General features: G+C 51.0%; 1 protein-coding gene across 1 annotated transcript in view; it reads left to right on the top strand.

The window, feature by feature from the left end:
* LOC132768096 (uncharacterized) overlaps window positions 1–18959 on the top strand; it is a 253159-nt gene extending 234200 nt beyond the window's left edge. Inside the window, exons 39-46 of the mRNA XM_067464869.1 lie at window positions 1750–1893; window positions 2278–2401; window positions 5839–5895; window positions 9754–9834; window positions 10177–10324; window positions 16624–16716; window positions 16816–16975; window positions 17623–18959. Coding sequence (XP_067320970.1) covers window positions 1750–1893; window positions 2278–2401; window positions 5839–5895; window positions 9754–9834; window positions 10177–10324; window positions 16624–16716; window positions 16816–16975; window positions 17623–17908 — 1093 coding nt within the window. The 3' untranslated portion in view covers window positions 17909–18959. The remainder of the gene's footprint in view (window positions 1–1749; window positions 1894–2277; window positions 2402–5838; window positions 5896–9753; window positions 9835–10176; window positions 10325–16623; window positions 16717–16815; window positions 16976–17622) is intronic.
* The last annotated feature ends 7438 nt before the right edge of the window (window positions 18960–26397 follow it).

Here is a 26397-nt window from a genome sequence, read left to right as displayed (position 1 = left end):
CTTTTTCTCTGCCTCTCACAGTATTTCTAATACACAATTAAGCAGAATAGAATCCATCTTGAAATACATCTTAATCCATCTTGAATTACATAGAAACACATTGAAACACACACATACATATCTTAATAATCCTGACAGCCTCCTGGGATCCATAGTTCCATCTGAACATGAGGAAGAACTTCCTGTCTGTGAGAGCCGTTCAGCAGTGGAACTCTCTGCCCCGGAGGGAGTGTGGTGGAGGCTCCTTCTTTGGAAGCTTTTAAGCAGAGGCTGGATGGCCATCTGTCAGGGGTGATTTGAATGCAATATTCCTGCTTCTTGGCAGAATGGGGTTGGACTGGATGGCCCATGAGGTCTCTTCCAACTCTTTGATTCTATGATTCTATGAGGCGCCAGAGCTCTGAATCTCTCCCTGAAGTCCCGGGATTCCTCAGGCGTTGCCCTGGCTGTGAGAGTGCAACCGCAGCACTATAATTGTGCAGTGTGCGCCAGGCAAGGGGAGGGTTGGGTTGCCAACAGCGGTTAGGAATTGTGGGAGTTGTCATCCAAACCCCAGGAGGGAGGGACAAAGTTTGCCCGCACCTGTTGTACCGTTACGAAACACAGCACCCATCCTTCTATGTTACCATCACTATTGCACAACTCCTCGTGCCACATCCAAGTGAAACCATACACTTAAACATTTATTATTGTTTATTTGGGGCTTTTCTGTCCCGTCCTTTCTCGACCTCCGCAGAGGGACTCGGGACGGCTAACAAAGCGGCACCCACGGCGCCCACATCAAAACATAAATGTACAATTTAACAGCAGTGTAATAATAACAACAATATAAAACAGTATAAACAATGTATTGTTGAAGGCTTTCATGGTCGGATCACTGGGTTGTTGTAGGTTTTCCGGGTTATATGGCCATGTTCTGGAGGCAATTTTTCTCCTGACGTTTCGCCTGCATCTATGGCAAGCATCCTCAGAGGTTGTGAGGTCACCTCACTACCTCTGAGGTTGCTTGCCATAGATGCAGGCGAAACGTCAGGAGAAAATGCCTCTAGAACATGGCCATATAGCCCGGAAAAACCTACAACAACCCAGTATAAACAATATAAAAACAGTCAACAAACAGTCAGCGGTCACCAATTTAAATCATTATCCAAGGGCAGTCCATCAGTTCTACGTAAGTCAACACATCAGTAGGTCAGCCGACTCTCCAAAGGCCTGATCCCATAGCCAGGATTTTACTTGTTTCCGGGAGGTCAAGAAGGATGCAGCAGATCTAATTTTGCTCGGAAGGGGCCACCACAGAAAAGGCCCTGTCCCTTGTCCCCGTCAGACACAATTGCATCAATGGGGGGGACAACGAGCAGGGTCTCCTCAGATGATCTCAGGGCCCGAGGTGGATCGTAGCAGTCATCACGACTTGATCCAAGCTCTCTCTCGGCCTATGTCTCCTCGCCGTTGCCATCCTATCCCACCTGCCAGGTGATAATAATTCAAATGAAGAAGAAGAAGAAGAAGCATCTCCAGGGTGGGATGGGCCCTTCAGAATATTCTGAGCTTTCTTAAGGCAGACGGAATGATCCGGTCCTTCCAGAGTGGGGAGGGGGGAAGAAAGGGGGCCACCCCTCATTCTCTGGGCAGGAGTGGGTGACCGGGAAAATGGGAGCTAAATTAGGCATGGGCAAACTTGGGTGTTCGTCCAGGTGTTTTGGACTTCAACTCCCACAATTCCTAACAGCCTCTGCTTGCCTCCAGCTTCCAGGCACGGATCGACGACTGTGTCAAGCAGATGTCCGACATCCTCTGCCAGGTGAAGGGGGCCGGGAACGCCCCCCCTAACGTGGTGGCCCAAGACGCCGACAACGTCCTTCGACCCCTCATGGACTTCCTGGACGGAAAGTAAGGACCGGGACCCAGAGGAGGGAGGGAGGGAGGGGAGGTGGATGGCGGTCAGTGCACTTGGAGGGGGGAGAGGGGAGGGTCCAGAGGAGGGGTCTGACCATTGGTTGCTTAACCCTTTCATTCAACCATATAGTTCAGGCCTGGGCCAACTTGGGCCCTCCTTCCCTCCCTCCAGATGTTTTGGACTTCAGTTCCCACCGTTCCTAACATCTGACTAGTAAGAATTGTGGGAGTTGAAGTTCCAAACACCTGGAGGGCAGGAAGGAGGGCCCAAGTTGGGATAGTGTTTAGCCTTATTGTGTGGCTGGATGGCCTTTGGGGTTCCCTTCCAACTCCACAATCTTGTCATTCCTTGCTTCTCCCTCCCTTCCTCCCTGGCAGCCTGACGCTGTTTGCAGACGTGTGTGAGAAGACGGTGCTGAAGCGTGTGCTGAAGGACCTCTGGCGGGTCGTGATGAACACCCTGGAGAGGGTCATCGTGCTCCCGCCGCTCACTGACCACACGGTAAGGAGGGCCCCTCGGGGTGGAGCCAGAGTAATGTGCATTGGGGAGGGCATTGGATTTTGGTGTAGGGTGGACAATGGCTATCATAACATTATTCTCGCAGAGTCTCCATGGGCAGACTTTGGCCCTCCCTCCATGTGTTTTGGACTCCAACTCCCAGCATTCCTCACAGCCTCAGGCCCCTTCCTTTTCCCCCTCAGCCGCTTAAGCTAGATGATAGATCTAAAGGATGCCTATCTTCACATCTCAAGAAATAGATATAACGCTTAAGCGGCTGAGGGGGAAAAGGAAAGGGCCTGAGGCTGTGAGGAATGCTGGGAGTTGGAGTCCAAAACACATGGAGGGAGGGCCAAAGTCTGCCCATGCTTGGGTTTGTTTGTCTGCTCATTGAGGACAAAGGCCTCGCTCTCTGCTCTTCGCTGTGTGTGATAAGAGTCCGTGCAATGGAAGAGGAGGTGGTTAAGGTCATAGAAGGGTCCCCCAGAGGCCATCTAGTCCATTCTGCCCAATGGAGGATCTCTAATAAGACCCTTATTTATTTATTTATTTATTTACTATATTTGTATGCCACACTTCTCAGCCGTTAGGCCCTTGTAGTGTCCCCCAGAGGCCATCTAGTCCATTCTGCCCAATGGAGAATCTCTCTTAAGACCCTAAAATCATAGAAGGTTCCCCCATAGGCCATCTAGTCCGTTCTACTCAAGGGAGACTCTCCAGCAAGACCCTAAAATCATTGAAGGGTCACCCAGAGGCCATCTAGTCCATGCTTCCCAATGGAGAATCTCTCTTACAACCTTAAAGTCATAGAAGGGTTCCCCGGAGATCATCTAGTCCGTTCTGCTCAAGGGAAGCTCTCCAACAAGACCCTAAAATCATTGATGGGTTCCCCAGAGGCCATCTAGTCCATTCTGCCCAATGTAGTGTTGGTTAATTGAGCTAAATTACCTTTGTTATCTCAGTCTCCGTTGACCTTTCAAGCATCTGCCTGAAGGCACAAATAACTCCAGACTCTTAATTGAGCTTTCAACGAAAGCAGCCCTTGTCTTTATTGGCAAATACACACTATATATATATAAGAGAACTATCAATCTTGTCTGTTCACATCTCGTCATGCCGCAAGAAGCTCATTCCAATCTTACCTGCCCTCCTTCATCCAGGGAGCGAAGGAACCTCTTAAAGTGACACTCCAGCAATACTTCACAACTCTATGCATTAACACATGCATTACTTAACCACACAGTTTAAACTATAAGCTATTTTCACATCATACAAAACCACATAGTGACATGTAGAATCTCTCTTAAGACCCTAAAGTCGTAGAAGGGTCCCCCAGAGGCTATCTAGCCCATTCTGCCCAATGGAGGATCTCTAATAATACTATTATGCTGTTTTATATTGTTGATTTTATTTGTTATTTCTTCTTTTGTTATGATGTATTTTGTTATTGTGTGTTTATTATGTTGTATTATTTTGGGCCTAGCCTCATGTTAGCTGCCTCGAGTCCCCTTTGGGGAGATGGTAGCGGGTTATAGATAAAGATTATTGTTGTTGTTGTTGTTGTTGTGACCCTAAAGTCATCGAAGGGTTCCCCAGAGGCCAACTAGTCCATTCCACCCAATGCAGAATCTCTCTTAAGACCCTAAAGCCAATGAAGGGTCCCCCAGAGGCCATCTAGCTCATTCCACCCAATGGAGGATCTCTCTTAAGACCCTAAAGTCATAGAAGGGTCCCCCAGAGGCCATCTAGTCTATTCTGCCCAATGGAGGATCTCTCTTAAGACCCTAAAGCCAATGAAGGGTCCCCCAGAGGCCATCTAGTCCATTCTTCCCAATGGAGGATCTCTCTTAAGACCCTAAAGTCATTGAAGGGTCCCCCAGAGGCCATCTAGCCTATTCCACCCAATGGAGGATCTCTCTTAAGACCCTAAAGCCAATGAAGGGTCCCCCAGAGGCCATCTAGCCTATTCCGCCCAATGGAGGATCTCTCTTAAGACCCTAAAGCCAATGAAGGGTCCCCCAGAGGCCATCTAGTCCATTCTTCCCAATGGAGGATCTCTCTTAAGACCCTAAGTCATAGAAGGGTCCCCCAGAGGCCATCTAGTCCATTCTTCCCAATGGAGAATCTCTCTTAAGACCCTAAAGTCATAGAAGGGTCCCCCAGAGGCCATCTAGCTCATTCCGCCCAATGGAGGATCTCTCTTAAGACCCTAAAGTCATTGAAGGGTCCCCCAGAAGCCATCTAGCCTATTCCGCCCAATGGAGGATCTCTCTTAAGACCCTAAGTCATAGAAGGGTCCCCCAGAGGCCATCTAGTCCATTCTTCCCAATGGAGAATCTCTCTTAAGACCCTAAAGTCATAGAAGGGTCCCCCAGAGGCCATCTAGTCTATTCTGCCCAATGGAGGATCTCTCTTAAGACCCTAAAGCCAATGAAGGGTCCCCCAGAGGCCATCTAGTCCATTCTTCCCAGTGGAGGATCTCTCTTAAGTCCCTAAAGTCATAGAAGGGTCCCCCAGAGGCCATCTAGCTCATTCCACCCAATGGAGGATCTCTCTTAAGACCCTAAAGTAATCGAACGGTTCCCCAGAGGCCAACTAGTCCATTCCACCCAATGCAGAATCTCTCTTAAGACCCTAAAGCCAATGAAGGGTCCCCCAGAGGCCATCTAGCTCATTCCGCCCAATGTAGGATCTCTCTTAAGACCCTAAAGTCATTGAAGGGTCCCCCAGAAGCCATCTAGCCTATTCCGCCCAATGGAGGATCTCTCTTAAGACCCTAAAGCCAATGAAGGGTCCCCCAGAGGCCATCTAGTCTATTGTAGTGCTTGTGCCGCTTCCTGGTCTTCGAAGGGGTCTCTCCAGTGAGCTCACCCACCGACCCATGAATGCCAGAGGGAAGAGGAATGGGAGGGTGAGGGGATGAGACAGAGAGGGAAGGAGCCATCAGGGTCCTCTTTGGGCGCTCTTGGGTGGGAGGGGGCTTCCGGCCAAGCAGCGGAGGTCCTCTCCCCTGAAGATGGGTGCGATTGTTTCCAAGGGGTCGGTGGGCCCATGGAGCTGGGCAGGGTTCACTTGCAGATCCCGGTGGGTTGTTGCCTCTTCCCACAGAGCCCCCCACCCACCCATGGAGCATAGAGGAATCCCCCCCCCCCAAGTGGTGCTGTGGGACCCTTCCCCTCGTGGGGTGCAGCCTGGGTCAAGGGGTATGCATAGGCTGCCTTCCTTCCTTCATTCCGTCCATCCTTGGCGCGTCCTGGGTCCTTTGGGGGAAGAATCCTCATTCTGCTCCTTGCCTCAGTTTCCGTGGATCCCTCGATGCTTGGGGGGGGGGGGTGCATGCAGGGGGGGGGCATCCCCCTCCCCTTCCTCTTCTCCGGGTAACCTTTCCCACTTGTCTGTCTCTCTTTCTGTCTCTCTCTCTCTTTATGTTCTGCTCCAAGGGGACCCAGCTGATTTTCAGCGCGGCCAAAGAACTGGGACACTTGTCAAAGCTGAAGGTACGGCCGCCCCGCATGTTGCCCCCCCCCCCCCACACCCTCCCTCTCTCCCTGACCGTGCGCATGAATGTCCCTTTGTGTCGTGGTGTCTTTTGTCTTGAGCTGTCATTGTGCGCAACACCTGCCCAGTGTCTGCCTGTACAAACACGAGCCGCCTGCGTCCAGGCGCCGCCTTGCCTTGTGCGCTTTGTGCCCGATGCTCAGCCGTGAGCCCACGTGCGTTGCGCCTCCAGACCTCCCAGCAAGCGCAAGGGACGGGGCTTGCAGCGCATATAGGAGAGAGAAAGAGGGAGGCTGGGTCCCCCAAATTCCGTCTCTCTTAGGTTCCACCCAGCCCAGGGACAGTGGCTGCAGGGAGTTTTGGAAGATGCAAGGGAAGAGGAGATTGGGGGCGAGCGCATGAGCTGTGCGCACAGAAGCCCCCCCCCCCCCCCAGTCATGGTCCCATGGCTCCATGATGGGGAAAGTGGGCGAAAGGGAGCTTTATGACTGGGAAATGACCGTCCAAGCCACCAAGGAAGGTGTCCTGCAGTTTGGAAAGAGCTCCTCTTGTATGGAAAGGTTTCTGCCACATCCCACTGGGAATGGAATCATGTGTGTCCCTTGAGGAAGACCTTCTCCTTCTCCAGGTGCCTTCTGCCTTGGACCTCTGGTGGCGTTCAAGGCTCAAATGCCCAGGCTGGAGGTTTGAGAGACTCCTAGAGTTGGAAGAGAGACCCCAAGGGCCACCCAGTCCCCACCCCCTTCATTTGGCCAGGCAGGAAGACACCATCAAACCTCTCCACACAGATGGCCATCTCCCACCTCTGCTTAAAGGCCTCTAAGAAGGAGGCTCCACCAGACTTAAAGGTTGCTGTATTTTCTGCAGTGTCAGGAGGTCCTTCGTGCTTAGGTGGGACCTCTTGAATCCATGGCTCCGTTGTGTCCCTAGAGCAGAAGAAAGTCATCTGGCTTCATCCTCAGTGTAGGACCCTATAACAACAGGCACCACCTAAAATATGAACGCGTGTGCTCATCAAAAGGAAGAGGGAGTATGGTTGTTGAAACAGCTGTATATTTAAATTTCTCCTTTTTTTAATTGTTGAAATATATCCCACTGATTATACCAATATCAGGGGAGATTAGAGCAGAGAAGTGGGGAGCCACTTAGTATTTTTTTAAAAGTAGGAACTGGGACACACTAGAACTGAGAGACTTGAAATGCTTCTTCAAATGAATCCCGCTGCCACCATTCCAGTATTAATCAGGCTGAGGTAACATTGTGAGTTTGTTCTGTGGAACTCACTCCCCGGGGAGATTAGATCAGCGACTTCCCTTTTTTCATTCAGAGGAAAATTGAAGACCTGGATGTGGGACCAGGCTTTTGGACAGTCTGGCAGCTAAGAAAAGACCTTGATGATGGGCAGGAATTGACGGAACGGAATGGATCTATGGAACTCTGAACACTGAGCATGAGATTGTTTACTATTATGTTATGTACTGATGTTTTTAACCTGTTGATTGTTTAACTGTTTTATGTATGTATGTATATTTGATATAGGCATCGAATTTGTGCCTTCCCTTGTAAGCCGCCCTGAGTCCCCCCTCGGGGGTGAGAAGGGCGGGGTAGAAGTAACGGAAATAAATAAAAAATAAATGTCACACACTGTGCCACTGTGGTTTCTAAGTGGCTGCTGTGAAGCTGATTTTTATAAATACTTTGACCACCAAGGTACACACACTGAGGCTGGTATAAATTAATAAAAGAACAAGAATGTTTATTGAACAAGCTTGAAATAATTCAGGTACAAATGCTTAATGGTTTCAGAAAGTACTGGCATGAAAAGCTTGTGGTTGCGTTAGAGTAAAATCTTAGACTCTTCTGGGTTACAAGTCTTCAAAGTTCCACCACAGAAATCTCTGAAAGTAACTCCCCAAAACTGCCCCTTAGGAATCTAGCCAATAATACCCTGAACTAGACTTCCCTAGGGATTGAACAGTCCACGAACTGGGCCCTGCTCCACAACAGTATTCTAGCTATCTACTAATAGCTACTCTGAATACCTCACAAAAGACTAACCCAATCTTCTTCTCTAAACCCAAACTGGCTCTGACTAACAACTGCTCTCGAACAGCTTCGAGCCCTAACTGACTAACTGGGACTTAAAGCCTCTGTTTTAAAAGGAGACTTTTTTGCTCTAGACCACATAGATGCAGGCGAAACATCAGGAGAGAATGCCTCTAGAACATGGCCAGATAGCCCAAAAAACCTACAACAACCCATCCTCATCATCTCATCATAAAAAAACCCACTCCTGCTCTTCCAGGCCAAGAACCCAAAGATGGACCTTGTGGCAACCCTACGGCGGCCTTAGAGAGAAAGGAGCTTTGCCTTGGCTGTCCTCCAACAAGCTCCATCATATCTCCCTTCAATTGTGGGGCCCAGAATTGGACACAGAATTGGACACAGTACTCCAGATGTGGTCTAACCAAGGCCCTCTAGTCTGCCTTCGTTAGATCACACCTGGAATCCCACTGTGTCCAGTTCTGGTCATCACAATTGAAGGGAGATGTTGCCTCTAAGCTGAAATACTGTGTCCAGAGGAAAAGGGTGACTCAAACCATCAAGGGTCTGGAGAACAAGCCCTATGAGGAGTGCCTTCTAGAGCTGGGCACGTTTAGCCTGAAGAAGAGAAGACTGAGAAGAGACATGATGATGGTCATGGTCAATATGTGAGAGGAACTCATGTCAAATTCTGGGCACAACAATTGAAGGGAGAGGTTGACTCTAAGCTGGGATACTGTGTCCAGAGGAAGAGGGCGACTCAAACGATCAAGGGTCTGGAGAACAAGCCCTATGAGGAGCAGCTTCAAGAACTGGGCAGGTTTAGCCTGAAGAAGCGAAGACTGAGAGGAGACATGATGAGGGCCATGTGTAAATATGTGAGAGGAAGCCACAGGGAGGAGGAGGGAGCAAGCTTCCTTTCTGCTTCCCTGGAGACTAGGACGCAATGGAACAATGGCTTCAAACTACAAGAGAGGAGATTCCATCTGAACACGAAGAAGAACTTCCTGACTGAGAGAGCCGTTCAGCAGTGGAACTCTCTGCCTCGGAGTGTGGTGGAGGCTCCTTCTTTGGAAGCTTTGGAACAGAGTCTGGATGGCCATCTGTCAGGGGTGCTTTGAATGCAATATTCCTGCTTCTTGGCAGAATGAGATTGGATTGGATGATGGCCCAGGAGGTCTCTTCCAACTCTTTGATTCTATGATTCTATGATTCTATGAACATGAGAAAGAACTTCCTGACTGCGAGAGATGTTCAGCAGTGGAACTCTCTGCCCTGGAGTGTGGCGGAGGCTCCTTCTTTGAAGGCTTTTAGACAGAGGTTGGATGGCCATCTGTTGAGGGTGCTTTGAGCGCGATTCTCCTGCTTCTTGGCAGAATGGGGTTGGACTGGATGGCCCATGAGGTCTCTTCCAACTCTTTGATTCTATGATTCTATGGTTCTATGAACATGAGAAAGAACTTCCTGACTGCGAGAGATGTTCAGCAGTGGAACTCTCTGCCCTGGAGTGTGTTGGAGGCTCCTTCTTTGAAGGCTTTTAGACAGAGGTAGGATGGCCATCTGTTGGGGGTGCTTTGAGCGTGATTGTCCTGCTTCTTGGCAGGATAGGGTTGGACTAGATGTCCCACCAGATCTCTTCCAACTCTAGGATTCTGTAATCGGGTTCTGCTCCTGCTCTTGCTGCTGGGCCTTGTCACGGCCAAATGCTCATGCTGATCCCACCCCATGCGCCCAGGAGGGCATCGCCCCCCCTGGTCAGTCTGTGTGAGTGTCCCTCTCTTTTGCTGCTGACCTCTCCTCCGCTTGTGTTGCAGGACCATATGGTCAAGGAGGAGACGCGGAGCCTGACCCCCAAGCAGTGCGCGGTGCTAGAGCTGGCTCTCGACACCATCAAGGTGAGTTGCGGGGAACGGGAGTGTCCACTCTTGCTGCCTCCTCCCTTTCCCTGGAATTGAGCCTCACGGGGATTCCTTGGAGGTCCTCCTGGGTTTGGTGCAGGGCCTTCTTCTGGCGCTGTTGCTCCCAGGATCTCACAGCCAGCTAAGCTCATTGCTGCCTGGTGGATTCTGGGAGTGGCAGTCCAGAAAGAAGCCCCTTCCCCATGCTTTGGAAGTGCGGGAAGTCCAAGTAAACACTGGAGGAGAGAGGCCGGAATAACTGCCTATTTTCCCTGTGATGCTCCTCTTCCCCGCTCTTCCTCCTCCTCTTCCTCCTCCTCCTCCTCGTTGTCTTTGCAGCAATACTTCCACGCCGGGGGGAACGGCCTGAAGAAGACCTTCCTGGAGAAGAGCTCCGACCTGCAGTCGCTGCGCTACGCCCTCTCCCTCTACACCCAGACCACAGACACCCTCATCAAGACCTTCGTCCAGACCCAGACGGCACAAGGTCAGCAGCCCAAGGGCCACCACCCCGTTTTGGACAATGGGCATCTCCATAACCTTTGGGAGATTTGATCATGTTTACAAAGGCGTGACCTGGTTAGAAGTCGTTACCTTTCGGAAAATGATGCCCTAACCTCTTGTTAGAGTCATGACCTTTTGGGGAAATGGCATTAACCAGCATTCATGCAAGGCAACTTGGTTCCTCAGTTGTTAAACTGATGGGCCCAGGTCTGTCTTTGAACTGCTAGGGACAAAGAAATGCCAATGCACAATACACACACACACATCTATATATTCAGCAGAGTTTCCCTTAAAATGTATTTGCCTTTAAATTGTGCTCTCAAAAGACAAATTTATTTTTTATTTACTTATTTACGGCATTTCTATGCCGCCCTTCTCACCCCGACGGGTACTCAGAGCGACTTACAAGATATATTTCCATACAATATATTATATTATAAAAAAATCAAAGAAATAAAAACACAATACAAAAAAAATTATAAATAACACAACAAGTTTCAACATTGAAAACATAGAAATCGATCACAGTAGGCAGGGCCAGTTCCAATAGATTAAAAAATTAAATTATTTAAAAATTATTATAAAAATTATTTAAAAAATTAAAACACATTATAGCAATGTCATGGCCGCTGAGGTCTTGACCTAAATGGACAGCCCCGGCCCTTTTGCTGTGTCCGGCCTTTCTTCCTGCTCATCGCGATCGATGGACGGAGGCCCGTTTCTAACCTGACTCCTCTTTCTTTCTTTCCTTCTGTCTTTCTTTCCCTTTCTCTCTCTTTCTCTCTCTCTTTCTTCCGGCGCAGTGCATGGTGGGAAAGGGATTAGGTTCACGGCTAGTGAGAATGTCCGTCCTGAGAAGGGTATGTTGTTCCAGGCCACGGTTGCCACGTCAGCGTGGACCGGCTTCAAACGTGGTCTGCTTTGAAGCCCCCTCTTCTTCCCTTCCTTTCCCCGAAATGCCTGCCTCGTAGCCGTTGCTGGTTGTGGCTTGTGCGGTGGAGACCCTCCCTTTGTGACCTTGTGGACTTCCAATATGGCCAATGTGTTCTAGCAGCATTTTCTCCTGAGGTTTCCTCCAGAGGAGCCGGCCCCACTTCTGGAGCGGAAAGGGCGCTGCACCCATGGCACTTGTCTCCAAGGAAGCCATGTGTGGCCATGCTCTAGCAGCATTTTGGTTAGATAGATAATACACCATTAGGCAGGAATGCTGCATTGGCTGTAGCCCTATTGTGAAAAACGTAGAGTGGAAATACAGTTCTAATGGACATGTGGGCGCACACCTGCTGCATGATTAAGTAGGAAGTGATATGTAAGAATGAGATGTAAGAATTGCACGTGAGTAGCACATGATAAGTGGGGTGTTGTGTGATCCCAGGCTGTGTGGACTATGACTTCTAGCAGCATTTTCTCCTGATATACAATTCAAGAGAGATATTGACTCTAAGCTGGAATGTGTCCAGAGGAGGGCGACTAAAATGATCAAGGGTCTGGAGAACAAGCCCTATGAGGAGCGGCTTAAGGAGCTGGGCATGTTTAGCCTGAAGAAGAGAAGGCTGAGAGGAGATAAGATGAGAGCCATGTATAAATATGTGAGAGGAAGCGACAGGGAGGAGGAGGAGGGAGGGAGCTTCCTTTCTGCTTCCCTGGAGACTAGGACGCAATGGAGCCATGGCTTCAAACTACAAGAGAGGAGATTCCATCTGAACATGAGGAAGAACTTCCTGACTGTGAGAGCCATTCAGCAGTGGAACTCTCTGCCCCGGGCATGTTTAGCCTGAAGAAGAGAAGGCTGAGAGGAGATATGATAGCCATGTATAAATATGTGAGAGGAAGCCACAGGGAGGAGGAGGAGGGAGGGAGCTTCCTTTCTGCTTCCCTGGAGACTAGGACGCAAGGGAACAATGGCTTCAAACTACAAGAGAGGAGATTCCATCTGAACGTGAAGAAGAACTTCCTGACTGTGAGAGCCGTTCAGCAGTGGAACTCTCTGCCCCGGAGGGAGTGTGGTGGAGGCTCCTTCTTTGGAAGCTTTTAAACAGAGGCTGGATGGCCATCTGTCAGGGGTGATTTGAATGCAATATTCCTGCTTCTTGGCAGAATGGGGGTGGACTGGATGAGGGCCCAGGAGGTCTCTTCCCACTCTAGCATTTTATTACTACTACTACTACTACTACTACTATTATTATTATTATTATTAAGCAGAGGCTGGGTGGCCATCTGTCAGGGGTGCTTTGAATGCAATATTCCTGCTTCTTGGCAGAATGGGGTTGGACTGGATGATGGCCCAGGAGGTCTCTTCCCACTCTAGCATTTTATTATTATTATTACTACTACTACTACTACTACTATTATTATCATTATTCAGCAGAGGCTGTATGGCCATCTGCCAGGGGTGCTTTGGATGCCATATTCCTGCTTCTTGGCAGAATGGGGTTGGACTGGATGAAGGCCCAGGAGGTCTCTTCCAACTCTATCATTCTATGATTCTCTGATTTCTCCTGCATTCGCAGGCAAAACCTCAGGAGAAAATGCTGCTAGAACACATTGGCCGTACAGCGTGGAAACCCCACAACACCCTGCGTTCCTTTTCTTCCTCCTCCTCTTTTGGCCAAAGGAAGGCCAGTTGAGGGGCACAAAAGGCTGCATTGGGTCTAGTGACCCTCCCTTGCCCACCCTCGCCGTGAGACCCTTGGACTGAAGGAAAGGTGGAGCATAGCTGGACCTCATTGCTAGCTCAGTGCAGTGCCCCAGAATCATAGAATCCAAGAGTTGGAAGAGACCTCCTGGGCCATCATCCTCCAGTCCAACCCCATTCTGCCAAGAAGCAGGAATATTGCATTCAAAGCACCCCTGACAGATGGCCATCCAGCCTCTGCTTCAAAGCTTCCAAAGAAGGAGCCTCCACCACACTCCTCAAGGGGCAGAGAGTTCCACTGCTGAACATAGAATCCTAGAATCCTAGAGTGGGAAGAGACCTGGTGGGCCATCCTCCAGCCCAACCCCATTCTGCCAAGAAGCAGGAAAATTGCCTTCAAAGCACCCCTGACAGATGGCCATCCAGCCTCTGTTTCAAAGCCTCCAAAGAAGGAGCCTCCACCATATTTCCTCCGGGGCAGAAAGTTCCACTGCTGAACGGTTCTCTCTCACAGTCAGGAACTTATAGAATCATAGAATCCTAGAGTGGGAAGAGACCTCCTGGGCCATCATCCAGTCCAACCCCATTCTGCCAAGAAGCAGGAATATTGCATTCAAATCACCCCTGACAGATGGCCATCCAGCCTCTGCTTAAAAGCTTCCAAAGAAGGAGCCTCCACCACACTCCCTCCGGGGCAGAGAGTTCCACTGCTGAACATAGAATCCTAGAATCCTAAAGTGGGAAGAGACCTCCTGGGCCATCATCCAGTCCAACCCCATTCTGCCAAGAAGCAGGAATATTGCATTCAAATCACCCCTGACAGATGGCCATCCAGCCTCTGCTTCAAAGCTTCCAAAGAAGGAGCCTCCACCACACTCCTCAAGGGGCAGAGAGTTCCACTGCTGAACATAGAATCCTAGAATCCTAGAGTGGGAAGAGACCTGGTGGTCCATCATCCAGTCCCACCCCATTCTGCCAAGAAGCAGGAAAATTGCATTCAAAGCACCCCTGACAGATGGCCATCCAGCCTCTGCTTCAAAGCTTCCAAAGAAGGAGCCTCCACCGCACTCCTCAAGGGGCAGAGAGTTCCACTGCTGAACATAGAATCCTAGAGTTGGAAGAGACCTCCTGGGCCATCCTCCAGTCCCACCCCATTCTGCCAAGAAGCAGGAATATTGCATTCAAAGCACCCCTGACAGATGGCCATCCAGCCTCTGCTTCAAAGCCTCCAAAGAAGGAGCCTCCACCACACTCCTCAAGGGGCAGAGAGTTCCACTGCTGAACATAGAATCCTAGAATCCTAGAGTGGGAAGAGACCTGGTGGTCCATCATCCAGTCCCACCCCATTCTGCCAAGAAGCAGGAAAATTGCATTCAAAGCACCCCTGACAGATGGCCATCCAGCCTCTGCTTCAAAGCTTCCAAAGAAGGAGCCTCCATCACACTCCCTGCGGGGCAGAGAGTTCCACTGCTGAACATAGAATCCTAGAATCCTGGAGTTGGAAGAGACCTCCTGGGCCACCATCCAGTCCAACCCCATTCTGCCAAGAAGCAGGAATATTGCATTCAAAGCACCCCTGACAGATGGCCATCCAGCCTCTGCTTCAAAGCTTCCAAAGAAGGAGCCTCCAACACACTCCTCAAGGGGCAGAGAGTTCCACTGCTGAACATAGAATCCTAGAGTTGGAAGAGACCTCCTGGGCCATCCTCCAGTCCCACCCCATTCTGCCAAGAAGCAGGAATATTGCATTCAAAGCACCCCTGACAGATGGCCATCCAGCCTCTGCTTCAAAGCTTCCAAAGAAGGAGCCTCCACCACACTCCTCAAGGGGCAGAGAGTTCCACTGCTGAATATAGAATCCTAGAATCCTAGAGTGGGAAGAGACCTCCTGGGCCATCCTCCAGTCCAACCCCATTCTGCCAAGAAGCAGGAATATTGCATTCAAAGCACCCCTGACAGATGGCCATCCAGCCTCTGCTTCAAAGCTTCCAAAGAAGGAGCCTCCACCACACTCCCCCTGGGGCAGAGAGTTCCACTGCTGAACGGCTCTCACATTGATCACAGTCAAGAGTTTGCACCGTCATTGCTGTTGACTTGGAGGGGCTTGTGTGGCTCAGAGGGGCAACCGGACCAAGGCCTCGGCCTCTGAGTGCGTGGGGGGGGGGGGCTCCTCTTGCCGGCTGGAGTCCTCAGCCACCTCGCAAACCACCCCACCGGCCTCTTCAGAGACCATTAAGAGCTCTCGACAGATCCACGGTCAGCATATCATGGGCCAAATCTCCCCTGGCTATATCAGGTTTAGAATTGTATTGATTTATTTTGGGTATTTACCCCGCCCATCTCAACCCCCTATGGCAGTGGTTCTCCACCTTCCTAATGCTGTGACCCCTTAGTGCAGTTCCTTGTGTTGTGCGGACCCCCAACCACAACCACGTTATATTTGTGTTGCGACTTCATAACTGTCATTTTGCTCATGTTATGAATTATAATGTAAATATCTGATATGTAGGATGTATTTTCGTTCAGTTTGGCACAAATTCCCCATACGCCCCAATTTGGATACTGGTTGGTTGGGGGTGGGGGGTGGATTTTGTCATTTGGGAGTTGTAGTTGCTGGGATTTATGGTTCATTTAAATCCAAAGAGCATTCTGAACTCCACCAAAGAGGCAATTGAACCAGATTTGGCACACAGAACTCTCATGACCGACAGAAAATACTGGAAGGGTTTGGCGGGCATTGACCTTGAGTTTGGGAGTTGTAGTTCACCTACATCCAGAAAGCACTGTGGACTCAAACAAGGATGGATCTGGACCAAACTTGGCACAAATACTCAATATGCCCAAATGTGAACACTGGTGGAGTTTGGGAAAAACAGACCTTGACATTTGGGAGCTGTAGTTGCTGGGATTTATAGTTCACCTACAATTAATACGCCGTCTGAACCCCACCAATGATAGAATTGGGCCAAACTTCCCACACAGAACCCCCATGAGCAAGAGAAAATGCTGAGTTTTCTGATGGTCTTTGGTGACCCCTCTGACACCCCTTTGCGACCCCTCCAGGGGTCCTGACCCCCAGGTTGAGAAACACTGCCCTAGGGGGGACTCAGGGCGGCTAATGCAGCGATAGATACGGTGATGTTTTGCTAATCGTGACACATGCACGCATGCACACTTATGCAGACGTATGTATGTACAGGGCGCAGGCTTTGGCCACTGGCTACTCTGAGGGTCAAGGGGCCCTACTCTTGCTTTCTTCTCCCTTGGGAAGCATGGGCGGAGACTTGTCCTGGGAGGCAGCGCTTTGTCGCCATGCACCTTGGTCCCGAAAGGCTCAAACGGAGCATCATCAGTCAGTCGTCCAGCTGTGGGATGCATGCGCTGCTGAGTGAAGTGTGGGGAAGGGGGTCGTACCCAGGAGTAGAAACCCCCAAACAGGGCAGGGCGCACAAAGAAAGAGGGCTTGTGCGTCCACCGACCCCCAAATAGCCTTAGGTCCAAAGAAGCTCTGCCCAAGAAGTGGCCAAAGAGAGAATTAAGAGGAGAAGAAGGAGAGGGGCTTGCAGGAGGGGGTCTGGCTGGCCAGGGAAGAGGAGGATGACCATGACATTGCAGACCCGGGTGACCTTTGCCCTCCCTTCGCTCAGGCTCCGGTGTGGACGACCCCGTGGGTGAAGTGTCCATCCAGATTGACCTGTACACGCACCCGGGCTCCGGGGAGCACAAGGTGACGGTGAAAGGTAAGGGACCGCTTGGTCCTCTTCTGGGCGGAGTGGGCGTTTGGGCAGGGGTGTGAATCTGACCCTCCTCCTTCTCTCTTTCTCCCCACCTCCTCCAAGTCGTGGCCGCCAACGACCTCAAGTGGCAGACGTCCGGCATGTTCCGCCCCTTTGTGGAGATCACCATGATCGGGCCGCACCAGAGTGACAAGAAGCGGAAGTTCACCACCAAGTCCAAGAGCAACAGCTGGTCCCCAAAGTACAACGAGACCTTCCACTTGTAAGTCCGGCTCCCTCCCGCCGTCCGGTCTGTGTCCGCGTTGGTTTCCCCTTTTCCTTGACCTCTGTTAGGACATTTAGGACCTCTAGTAGAGTGTAGCGCAGCCAATGCTACATATATGTAGGAGCTTATGGCAGGAAACAGGAGAGAACATGTGCATCGTCAGAATCACCGGGGTGTTGTGTGGTTTCCGGGCTGTATGGCCGGGTTCTAGCAGCATTTTCTCCTGACGTTTCGCCACAAGCGAAACGTCAGGAGAAAATGCTGCTAGAACCCGGCCATACAGCCCGGAAACCACACAACACCCCACAAAATCTTGCTTTTGCACTCCAGGACAGGAAAAATCCTCTGATTTTAAACCCCATGCGTTAAATAGGAAAGCAGTCCTTTTATTGAAGATAAGTAAAAAGCACTTAAAAGGAATAGGCAAATCCAATTAGGTAAGAAGATAAGCAGGAGCAAATTATTCCAAGGTAGAGTTTAGCAAAGTCCACAGTTCTCTAATATAACCCAGAAAAAACAGGAATACATTGATCCAAGGCTTGGAGGAGCAATCAAAAGCCATGACACAAGAAATATCTTCACATGATTCTGGTTCTTTTCTCCCCCCCCCCCCCGTCCCTCCCCCCCTCCCTGCCCGCCTGCAGCCTCCTGGGCAACGAGGACGGGCCGGACGCCTACGAGCTGCAGGTGTGCGTGAAGGACTACTGCTTTGCCCGGGAGGACCGTGTGCTGGGGCTGGCGGTCATGCAGCTGCGGGACGTGGCGGACAAGGGCAGCTGCGCCTGCTGGTGCCCGCTGGGGCGCCGCGTCCACATGGACGACACGGGGCTGACCGTCCTGCGCATCCTCTCCCAGAGGACCAACGACGAGGTGGCCCGGGAGTTCGTCAAGCTCAAGTCCGAGTCCCGCTCCGCCGAGGAGGGCAGCTGATCCATGTGCGGTGGCGGTGGCGCTTGCACCCTGTGTGGTGACGCCTGCGAGGGGTGCGCAGTTGGACCTCCAAAGCTTCAGCGGGCAGAGCGTTGCAGCCCAAACAAGTCCGGCGGTCAGTTGCGCAGAGGAGCTGCTGTGGCGACCATGGACTTGGGACCGATTTCGAGGACGTTGAGCAGGAACGGCACGGGAGGGGTTCTAGCTGGGGGTGGAGACAGTCTCTGGGGTTGCGCTCCTGCCTTGCGTGGCCTCTCCAGAGCCGGTGCCACGAGGAGGAGGAGGAGGAGGAGGGACCCGCGAGCCACGCGCGCCTTTGAGAGGAAGGATCCCGACACTGGGGGGAAATGGTGGGCCTGGAGGGGGGCGGGCCGAGGTGGCATCGATAATGTAAACATAATAATAATAATAGATTTGTTTGTGCCAGTCTGGCCTTGGGGGTCTTGCCAAGAGGGGGGGGGGCAGATGGCCTGTGGCCACGAAGGGCTCTTTTGGGCCTGAGCCAAGGCCACGGACGTCCCGTGACCGATCCTGACCCACCTGAACCCTCTCTGCCCTTCTCCTCCTCCTCCTCCCTCCCCCAAACAAACAACACAGACCAAAAATGGCCCCTCCGGCCACTCCGCGTTGCCCTCTTCCAGCGCCGCCTTATTATTTCCCCCGTTCCTCCGTCGCCACGTCTTTGTCCAGGAAGCGCCCCCTCCCTCCGTCCTGTCCCGTCCCGTCCCCCAAATCCCCTGTGAAGCCCTTGGGCCAGATGGGGAGGGGCTTTCCCAAGTGACCCTTCCATTGACCAGCCCTGGGGCTGCAGTGGGGGGCTCTGTTTGTATATTTGGAGGGGGGTCCTTCCCCCCCCCCCAGTTTGTTTCCTTTTGGCTCCTGTACAGCTGTATGATACACACCTCGTGCTTCACGATAATCCGCTTTTAGGTGCTGCGTAGCTGTGGTCAGTGGGTGTGATGCAAGAAGCGCTGCCGCTGGGGTCGCCAGAAGACGATTCCCATCCCTCCGGCCATTTCCGATCACTGTTCCATGTGCCACTGCGGGGGGGGGGGGGGCAGGGGAGAGGGAGGGAGCGGGGAGAGGCCTTGAGTAATAAAGGGTCTTTGAGCAGCCTGCCTTCTTCTCTGCCATTGGTCTCAATGGGTTCCTTGCTGGGTCAGGTGGAGCAGGACAGGTAGGCAGGTGCACAGGTGTGTGTGTATGAGAGAGAGAGAGAGAAAAACATAGGGAAACCACTTTTTGCAGACAGACAAGTCATATAAATCGGCTTCTAAAGCAGGCACGGGCCAGCTTGGGCCCTCCCTCCAAGTATTTTGGACTTCAACTCCCAAAATTCCCAACAGCCTACTGAGTGTTGTCAAGCAATTTAGAATGGCTGTAGATAGGCCCAAGCCATTGTTGGTTGCCTGGTGAGAAAGGGAAGCCAATATTCCAGAATAAATCTCACCAAGTTGAAGAGAAAGCCACCGAGGTTTTTATTTCTTTCCAGCTGGAAAGGGTGACGATTGCAGTAATCTGCCAACAAAATCGACATGCTCACTGGGCAAAAGGATACAATATTTATAGCCTTCGGATTCAAAAGTTCCCATGCCTACCAACCCCCCCCCCCCCCCCAAAAAAAGCTGGCTTTGTTATGATTGGCTGTGATGTCAGCAAGCCAGTGGGAGATCTAATGGGGGCCTGAGTCCTGCTTTGGCCGCTCAGCCAATGAGGTGGAAGGGAGGCGGGCAACAGCAAAACGATTAAGAAATGTCTCGTCAGGATTAAGGTGACCAGTGTTTGCCTAACAATTCAGCGATAGCTTAGCTCTCAAGCCAGTCTGAGTTATTGTTTTAGTCTTTTGAACCACCATCTTTGCCTATCCCCCAAGGAACTTGTTTCATAGACCTGTGGTCTAGAGTTCATGGATGAAGCTGAAGCTGGTTTCGGCCAGTTGGGGTTGACACAGTGGTAAGGCTGTGGTGAAATTCCTGGTTCCTCGCAGATAGGACAACACCTTCCATGTCACAACCACCATGTCAGACTACACAGAGAAGCCATTGAAATCCACAAGAAGCAGGTGGACAATGTCAACAGAAAGGAGGAAACCATGAAAATGAACACAATCTGGCTACCAGTATTAAAACACTAAAATTACAACATAGAACATAGAATCAAAGAGTTGGAAGAGACCTCATGGGCCACCATCCAGTCCAACCCCATTTTGCCAAGAAGCAGGAAAATTGCATTCAAATCACCCCTGACAGATGGCCATCCAGTCTCTGTTTAAAAGCTTCCAAAGAAGGAGCCTCCACCACACAACACAACAACAGAGAGGAAACAAACAAGGACATCTAATCACCTCTCAACAAAAGATTGCTGGAGCTAGGTGTGAATGTTTCAACTACCCACCTTGATTAGCATATAATGGCCCACTGTCAGGCCATTATATGCTAATCAAGGTGGGTAGTTGAAACATTCCCACCTAGCTCCAGCAGACAAGAGTCCTTTGTCCCACCCTGGTCGTTCCACAGATGTATAAACCCCCTTTCCTAGTTCCAACAGACCTCACTTCCTCTGAGGATGTTTGCCATAGATGCAGGCGAAACGTCAGGAGAAAATGCCTCTAGACCATGGCCATATAGCCCGAATAAACCTACAACAACCTAGGAAGACACCCTTTGTGTTGAGTAACCTAAATGTCCATGACTCATATAGTCCCAGATGGCCTGGCTTTTGCCCTCCGAAGTCTGATCTGACAAGAGCTATTTCTTCTTATTGCCCATGCAAGTGGGTTTGGTGATACCTTTTGTGAAGGGATTACCTGCTCAGGAGCCGTGGAGGGTCTTCCTGAGCCACGAGAGTGGCGGGTCTTATGAAACAGTGGCTTTTTCCTTCATATTTTCATATAAACACACATACACATAGGGGATGGGGAATGGGGCGAGGGGGCTTACAAGGAATTCACAGGAAGAGAGGGGGAATCGTGCAGGGTCTCAGGGGAAGTCACGTCAGCCCCCCAAAGTCCATAAAAGTTCATAAAGTTTGGCAAGAGTTTATAAAAGTTCCTACAAAGTTCATGGAAAGTCCATTAAGAGTTGGGCCGTGGAAAAAGCCTCAGGTTTCCACATGGGGGAGAGATAGGGGATTGTGGGGTCATTCCAGCCTGGTGTCCTTGGCAAAACTATGAATTCCCCGATTTTGAACTATCTTTTACAGAGTCCGGGGGAGGGGGGGTGTCCACCTCCGATCTCATGAGTCTCCTTCCTTCTCTGGATGTTTTGAAGCGGAGGGTGGATATGGGCCTCTGTTGGGAGGGCTTGGGTGGTGCCTTCCTTTTTGGCAGGAGGCGGTGGGGCTGGGTGGCCTTCAGAGGTCTCTTCCGACTTTGGGACAGCAGCTCCCCGTGTCCCTTCTTGGTGAGAGTGTGGGCCAGGGTCGGGGAGCGGCCTCCTTTGCCCAAATGCCAGGGGACCTTCAGGCCGGAATCTCACAGGGCTTGGGGTGAAGGGTCAGCCTTGGCCCTTCTGCGGAGGATCCCTCAATGCAGCCGAGGAGAAACCAGGAGGGGCCCTGAGGGTGGCTTCCAATGGTTTTAATGCCGTGGGCCGTTTAATAGGATGGTAGGAACAGCCTTCTTGGAACACTTTTGCGGCTCGCTTTTTTGTTTGTGTGAGTCACGCCTGGAATCCCCAGGGAAGAAGAAGAAGAGGAGGAGGAGGAGGAGGAAGAAGAAGAAGAGGTAGAAGAGGAAGAAGAAAGAGGAAGAAGAAGAGGTAGAAGAAGAAGAAGAGGAAGAAGTAGAAGAGGAGGAAGAAGAAGATAAGTAGAAGAGGAGGAAGAAGAGGAGGAGGAGGAGGAAGAAGAAGAGGTAGTAGAAGAAGAGGAAGAAGAAGAAGTGGAATAAGAAGAGAAAGAGGGAGAAGGAGAAAAAGAGGAAGAAGAAGAGGAGGAGGAGGAGGAAGAGGAAGAAGAAGAGGAGGAGGAAGAAGAGGAGGAGGAAGAAGAGGAAGAAGAAGAGGTAGTAGAAGAAGAGGAAGAAGAAGTGGAATAAGAAGAGAAAGAGGGAGAAGGAGAAAAAGAGGAAGAAGAAGAGGAGGAGGAGGAGGAGGAAGAGGAAGAAGAAGAGGCAGTAGAAGAAGAGGAAGAAGAAGAAGTGGAATAAGAAGAGAAAGAGGGAGAAGGAGAAAAAGAGGAAGAAGAGGAAGAGGAGGAGGAAGAGGAAGAAGAAGAAGAGGAGGAAGAAGAAGAGGAGGAGGAAGAAGAGGAAGAAGAAGAGGTAATAGTAGAAGAAGAAGAGTAAGAAGAAGAAAGAGGAAGAACAAGAAGATGGGAAGAAGAAGAAGTGGAATAAGAAGAGAAAGAGGGAGGAGAAGAAGAAGGAGAAGAAGAAGAAAGTGGGTGAAAGGATGGAAGGAAGGATGGCAGGAGGAGGAAGGTGGGGACCTGTCTTGTAGAAGGCTTTCACAGCCAGCATTGCTGGGGCGTTGTGTGTTTTCCAGGCTCTAGGCATTTCCTCCTGATGTTTCACCACAGCCTCTAGAACCCTAGAACCCTAGAAGAGTTGGAAGAGGCCTCATGGGCCATCCAGTCCAACCCCATTCTGCCAAAAAGCAGGAAAATTGCACTCTTTAAAGCATTAGGAGGTCTCAAAGGACTGGGACTCCCATCGTTCCCATCCACAGCAGATATGATAAGGTAAAGGTAAAGGTAGTCCCCTGACATTAAGTCCAGTCATGTCTGACTCTGGGTTGTGGTGCTCACCTCCATTTCTAAGCCAAAGCGCCGGCGTTGTCCGTGGACACCTCCAAGGCCATGTGGCCAGCATGACTGCATGGAGCGCCCTTACCTTCCCACCTGAGCGGTACCTATTGATCTACTCACATTTGCATGTTTTCGAACTGCTGGGTTGGCAGAAGCTAGGGCTGACAGCGGAAGCTCACGCCGCTCCCCGGAATCGAACCTGCGACCTTTCGATCAACAAGCTCAGCAGCTCAGTGCTTTAACCCACTGCGACACCGGGGGCTCCCGCAGATATGATAGCCATGTATAAATATGTGAGAGGAAGCCATGTCTTTAGTTCCTTGCAGAATGTGGATAGGGAGGGTGCCAGCCTAATCTCCCTGGGGAGGGAAGTCCAGTGATGAGGGGCCACCACCAAGAAGGCCCTTTCTCTCGTCCCCACCAACCAACGCCATTTTCCTGCTTATTGGCAGAATAGGGTTGGACTGGATGGCCCGCCAAGTCTCTTCCAACTTTAGAAAGGAGACATCATATAATAATCTCTGCTGATATTCCTGACTTGTGGAAAAGCTGTGGCCTTCCTCTCCCTCTCCCCGAGATTTTCTTGGCAGGATTTGTTTGGAAGGCCTCCCGCTGAGGCTGAGAGAGTGCCTCTCCTCGGCGTCCATGTCCAAGCTGAGGTGCAAACCCTTGGCTCCTGAATGAGATTGCAACACCGAAACCATTAGAGCCCCCGGTGGCGCAGTGGGTCAACCCCTGTGCCAGCAGGAATGAAGGTTCGCAGGTTCGAATCCGGGGAGAGGTGGATGAGCTCCCTCTGTCAGCTCCAGCTCCCCAAGCAGGGACATGAGAGAAGCCTCCCACAAGGAGGATTTATAAAAAAAACATCAAATCATCCAGGCATCCCTTGGGCAACGTCCTTGCAGACGGCCAATTCTCTCGCACCAGAAGCAACTTGCAGTTTCTCAAGTCGCTCCTGGCACGACAAAAAAACTGGAACCATTGCCCCCGAGCAATGCAATGCAATGCACTGTGTTGGTAGTGTGGGTCCCACAAAGGGATTCATCTTGCCTTTGCTTTTCAGCCGCAGGTTTTGCAAAGGTGGCTCTCTCTCTCTCTCTCTCTCTCTCTCTCTCTCTCTCTCTCTCTCGTTCAGGGTCGCTCTGAGTGAGAGGAAGCCTAAGCCTGACAAATGCATTAGCAATGAGATTCTCCACAGCCATTCTGCATCCCCAACCAGGCCCCACTTTCCCTTCCCAGCAATGATGAGGAGTAAAGAGCGAGTAAGGGCTTCCGGTGAAGAGGCCGGTGGGCAGTGGGGACCCCTGGCTAACTCTAAACCTCTTATCAGTTGTGGGGGGGGGGGGGGGGCACGGCCCATTCAGCCGTGGAATTTGATCCCTTTGAAGAATGAGCGTGAAATGCAGCCTTGCCGTGCAGGAGGCGAAATGCCATTTTCCAGGTGAAATCCGTTACAATGGATGTCATGATGCACATACCCTTCTCTCCATTGTCAGTGCGTTGGAGGCTTTGTACGTGCATTTCCTTTCATGTGCATTTCATGTGATGGTGGCAGATGAGGCAGGAATTATGTGTGTGACCCCCAGGAGCTCATAACTCACCCCAATAACCACTTGCTGGCCACAATCCTTGCATCAAGAGACGCAGAAAGAGGCTAAGTAAATAAAGTAAATAAGTTATAAGCAAAGTAAATAAAGTAAATAAGTTTGCCCGTGCCTGCTCCAAGCCTTGGCTTCCCGGCTGCAATGGAGGAAGTTCTGCGGGTGACACAACGTGGATTCCAGGGCGAGTCCAAGAAAGAGTGCCAGGTCATGGCTGTCAGCACTTGTTACCTAAGACTTGGAAGGAACCCATGACTTTCTACTACTGTGCTATAGAGAGCGTCCTCACCTCCTGCATTTGCGTGTGGTTTGCTAATTGCACAGATAGGAAGGCGGTCCAGAGGGTGACTCCACCTGCCCGGAGAAGGATGGCTTTCTCCCCGCTTTGGAAGGACTTTGCAATTCCCGCTGCCTTAAAGTTAAGGAGCCAAAACCAAGGTTACAACAACATCTGTTATAGAACTCCAGTATGCTGATGACCACGTCGTCTGTGCGCATTCAGAAGAAGATCTACAAGCCACTCTAAACACCTTCGCAGAAGCAGACGAGAAGCTCGGCCTGTCATTGAACATCGAGAAGACCAAAGTGATCTTCCAGCAGTCACCAGCCAACCCCTCTCCAATGCCAGAGATACAGCTTAATGGGGTAGCATTAGAAAATGTGGACCATTTCCGCTACCTTGGCAGCCACCTCTTCACCAAAGTCAACATCGACACTGAAATACAACATTTTCCCGAATGAAGCAGAGAGTGTTTGAGGACCGGGACATCCGTAGGGAGACCAAGGGGCTTGTCTATAAAGCTATTGCCTTCCCAACCCTGCTATACGCCTGCGAGACGTGGACTGTCTACAGACGTCAACATTGAGACCGAAATACAACACCGCCTGAGCTCTGCAAGTGCAGCATTTTTCCTAATGGAGCAGAGAGTGTTTGAAGACCGGGACATCCGTAGGGAGACCAAGGTGCTTGTCTATAAAGCTATTGCCCTCCCAACCCTGCTATACGCCTGCGAGACGTGGACTGTCTACAGACGTCAACATTGAGACCGAAATACAACACCGCCTGAGCTCTGCAAGTGCAGCATTTTTCCTAATGGAGCAGAGAGTGTTTGAGGACCGGGACATCCGTAGGGAGACCAAGGGGCTTGTCTATAAAGCCATTGTCCTCCCAACCCTGCTCTACGCCTGTGAAACGTGGACTGCCTACAGACGTCACATGCAACTCCTGGAACGATTCCATCAGCTCTGCCTCTGGAAAATCCTGCAAATCTCTTGGGAAGACAGGCGGACAAACATCAGCGTTCTGGAAGAAGAAAACACCAGCATTGAAACGATGGTCCTCCGCCATCAACTCCGCTGGACTGGCCACGTTGTCCAGATGCCTGACCACAGCCTCCCAAAGCGGTTGCTCTACTCCGAACTCAAGAACAGAAAACGGAATGTTGGAGGAGAGGAAAAGAGATCGAAAGATGGGCTCAAAGCCAGCCTTAAAAACTCTGGCATGGACACTGAGAACTGGGAAGCCCTGGCCCTTGAGCGCTCCAGCTGGAGGTCAGCTGTGACCAGCAGTGCTGCAGAATTTGAAGAGGCACGAATGGAGGGCGAAAGAGAGAAACGTGCTAAGAGAAAGGCGCATCAAGCCAACCCCGACCGGGACCGCCTTCCACCTGGAAACCAATGCCCTCACTGTGGGAGAACATGCAGGTCAAGAATAGGGCTCCACTGTCACCTGCGGACCCACCGCCAGGACACCGACCTTGGAGGACCATCATCCTTGAACAAGGGATCACCTATTTATTTATTTACTACGCTTACATACCGCAATTCTCAGCCTTCTGGCGACTCACCTAAGTAAGTAAAGGCTAAGGAGAGGACTCACCCTATTCTGAAGGACCCGTCCCACCGTGGATGTCTTCCTCTCTTGAATGACCTCTCCACCTCTGAGGATGCCTTCCTCCCTTCCTGCCACAGGTGCAGGCGGAACATCAGGAAAAGTCATAGCAACCCTTTTTGTGAATTATTCCCACCTGGCAGACGGGAGAGGGTGATAGATAGAAAGCAAGCAAGGGGAAAGAGGCCGAGAGAGAGCCATTCTCCTAGAGCCGTGACGCTGTGGACCTCTGTGGTTCCCCACTGATGTGG

The sequence above is a fragment of the Anolis sagrei genome, chromosome 2 (assembly GCF_037176765.1).
Source record: "Anolis sagrei isolate rAnoSag1 chromosome 2, rAnoSag1.mat, whole genome shotgun sequence".
Classification (NCBI taxonomy): domain Eukaryota; kingdom Metazoa; phylum Chordata; class Lepidosauria; order Squamata; family Dactyloidae; genus Anolis; species Anolis sagrei.
Note: the sequence above shows the minus strand (reverse complement) of the source record. Positions and strands in the feature narration are given on the sequence as shown.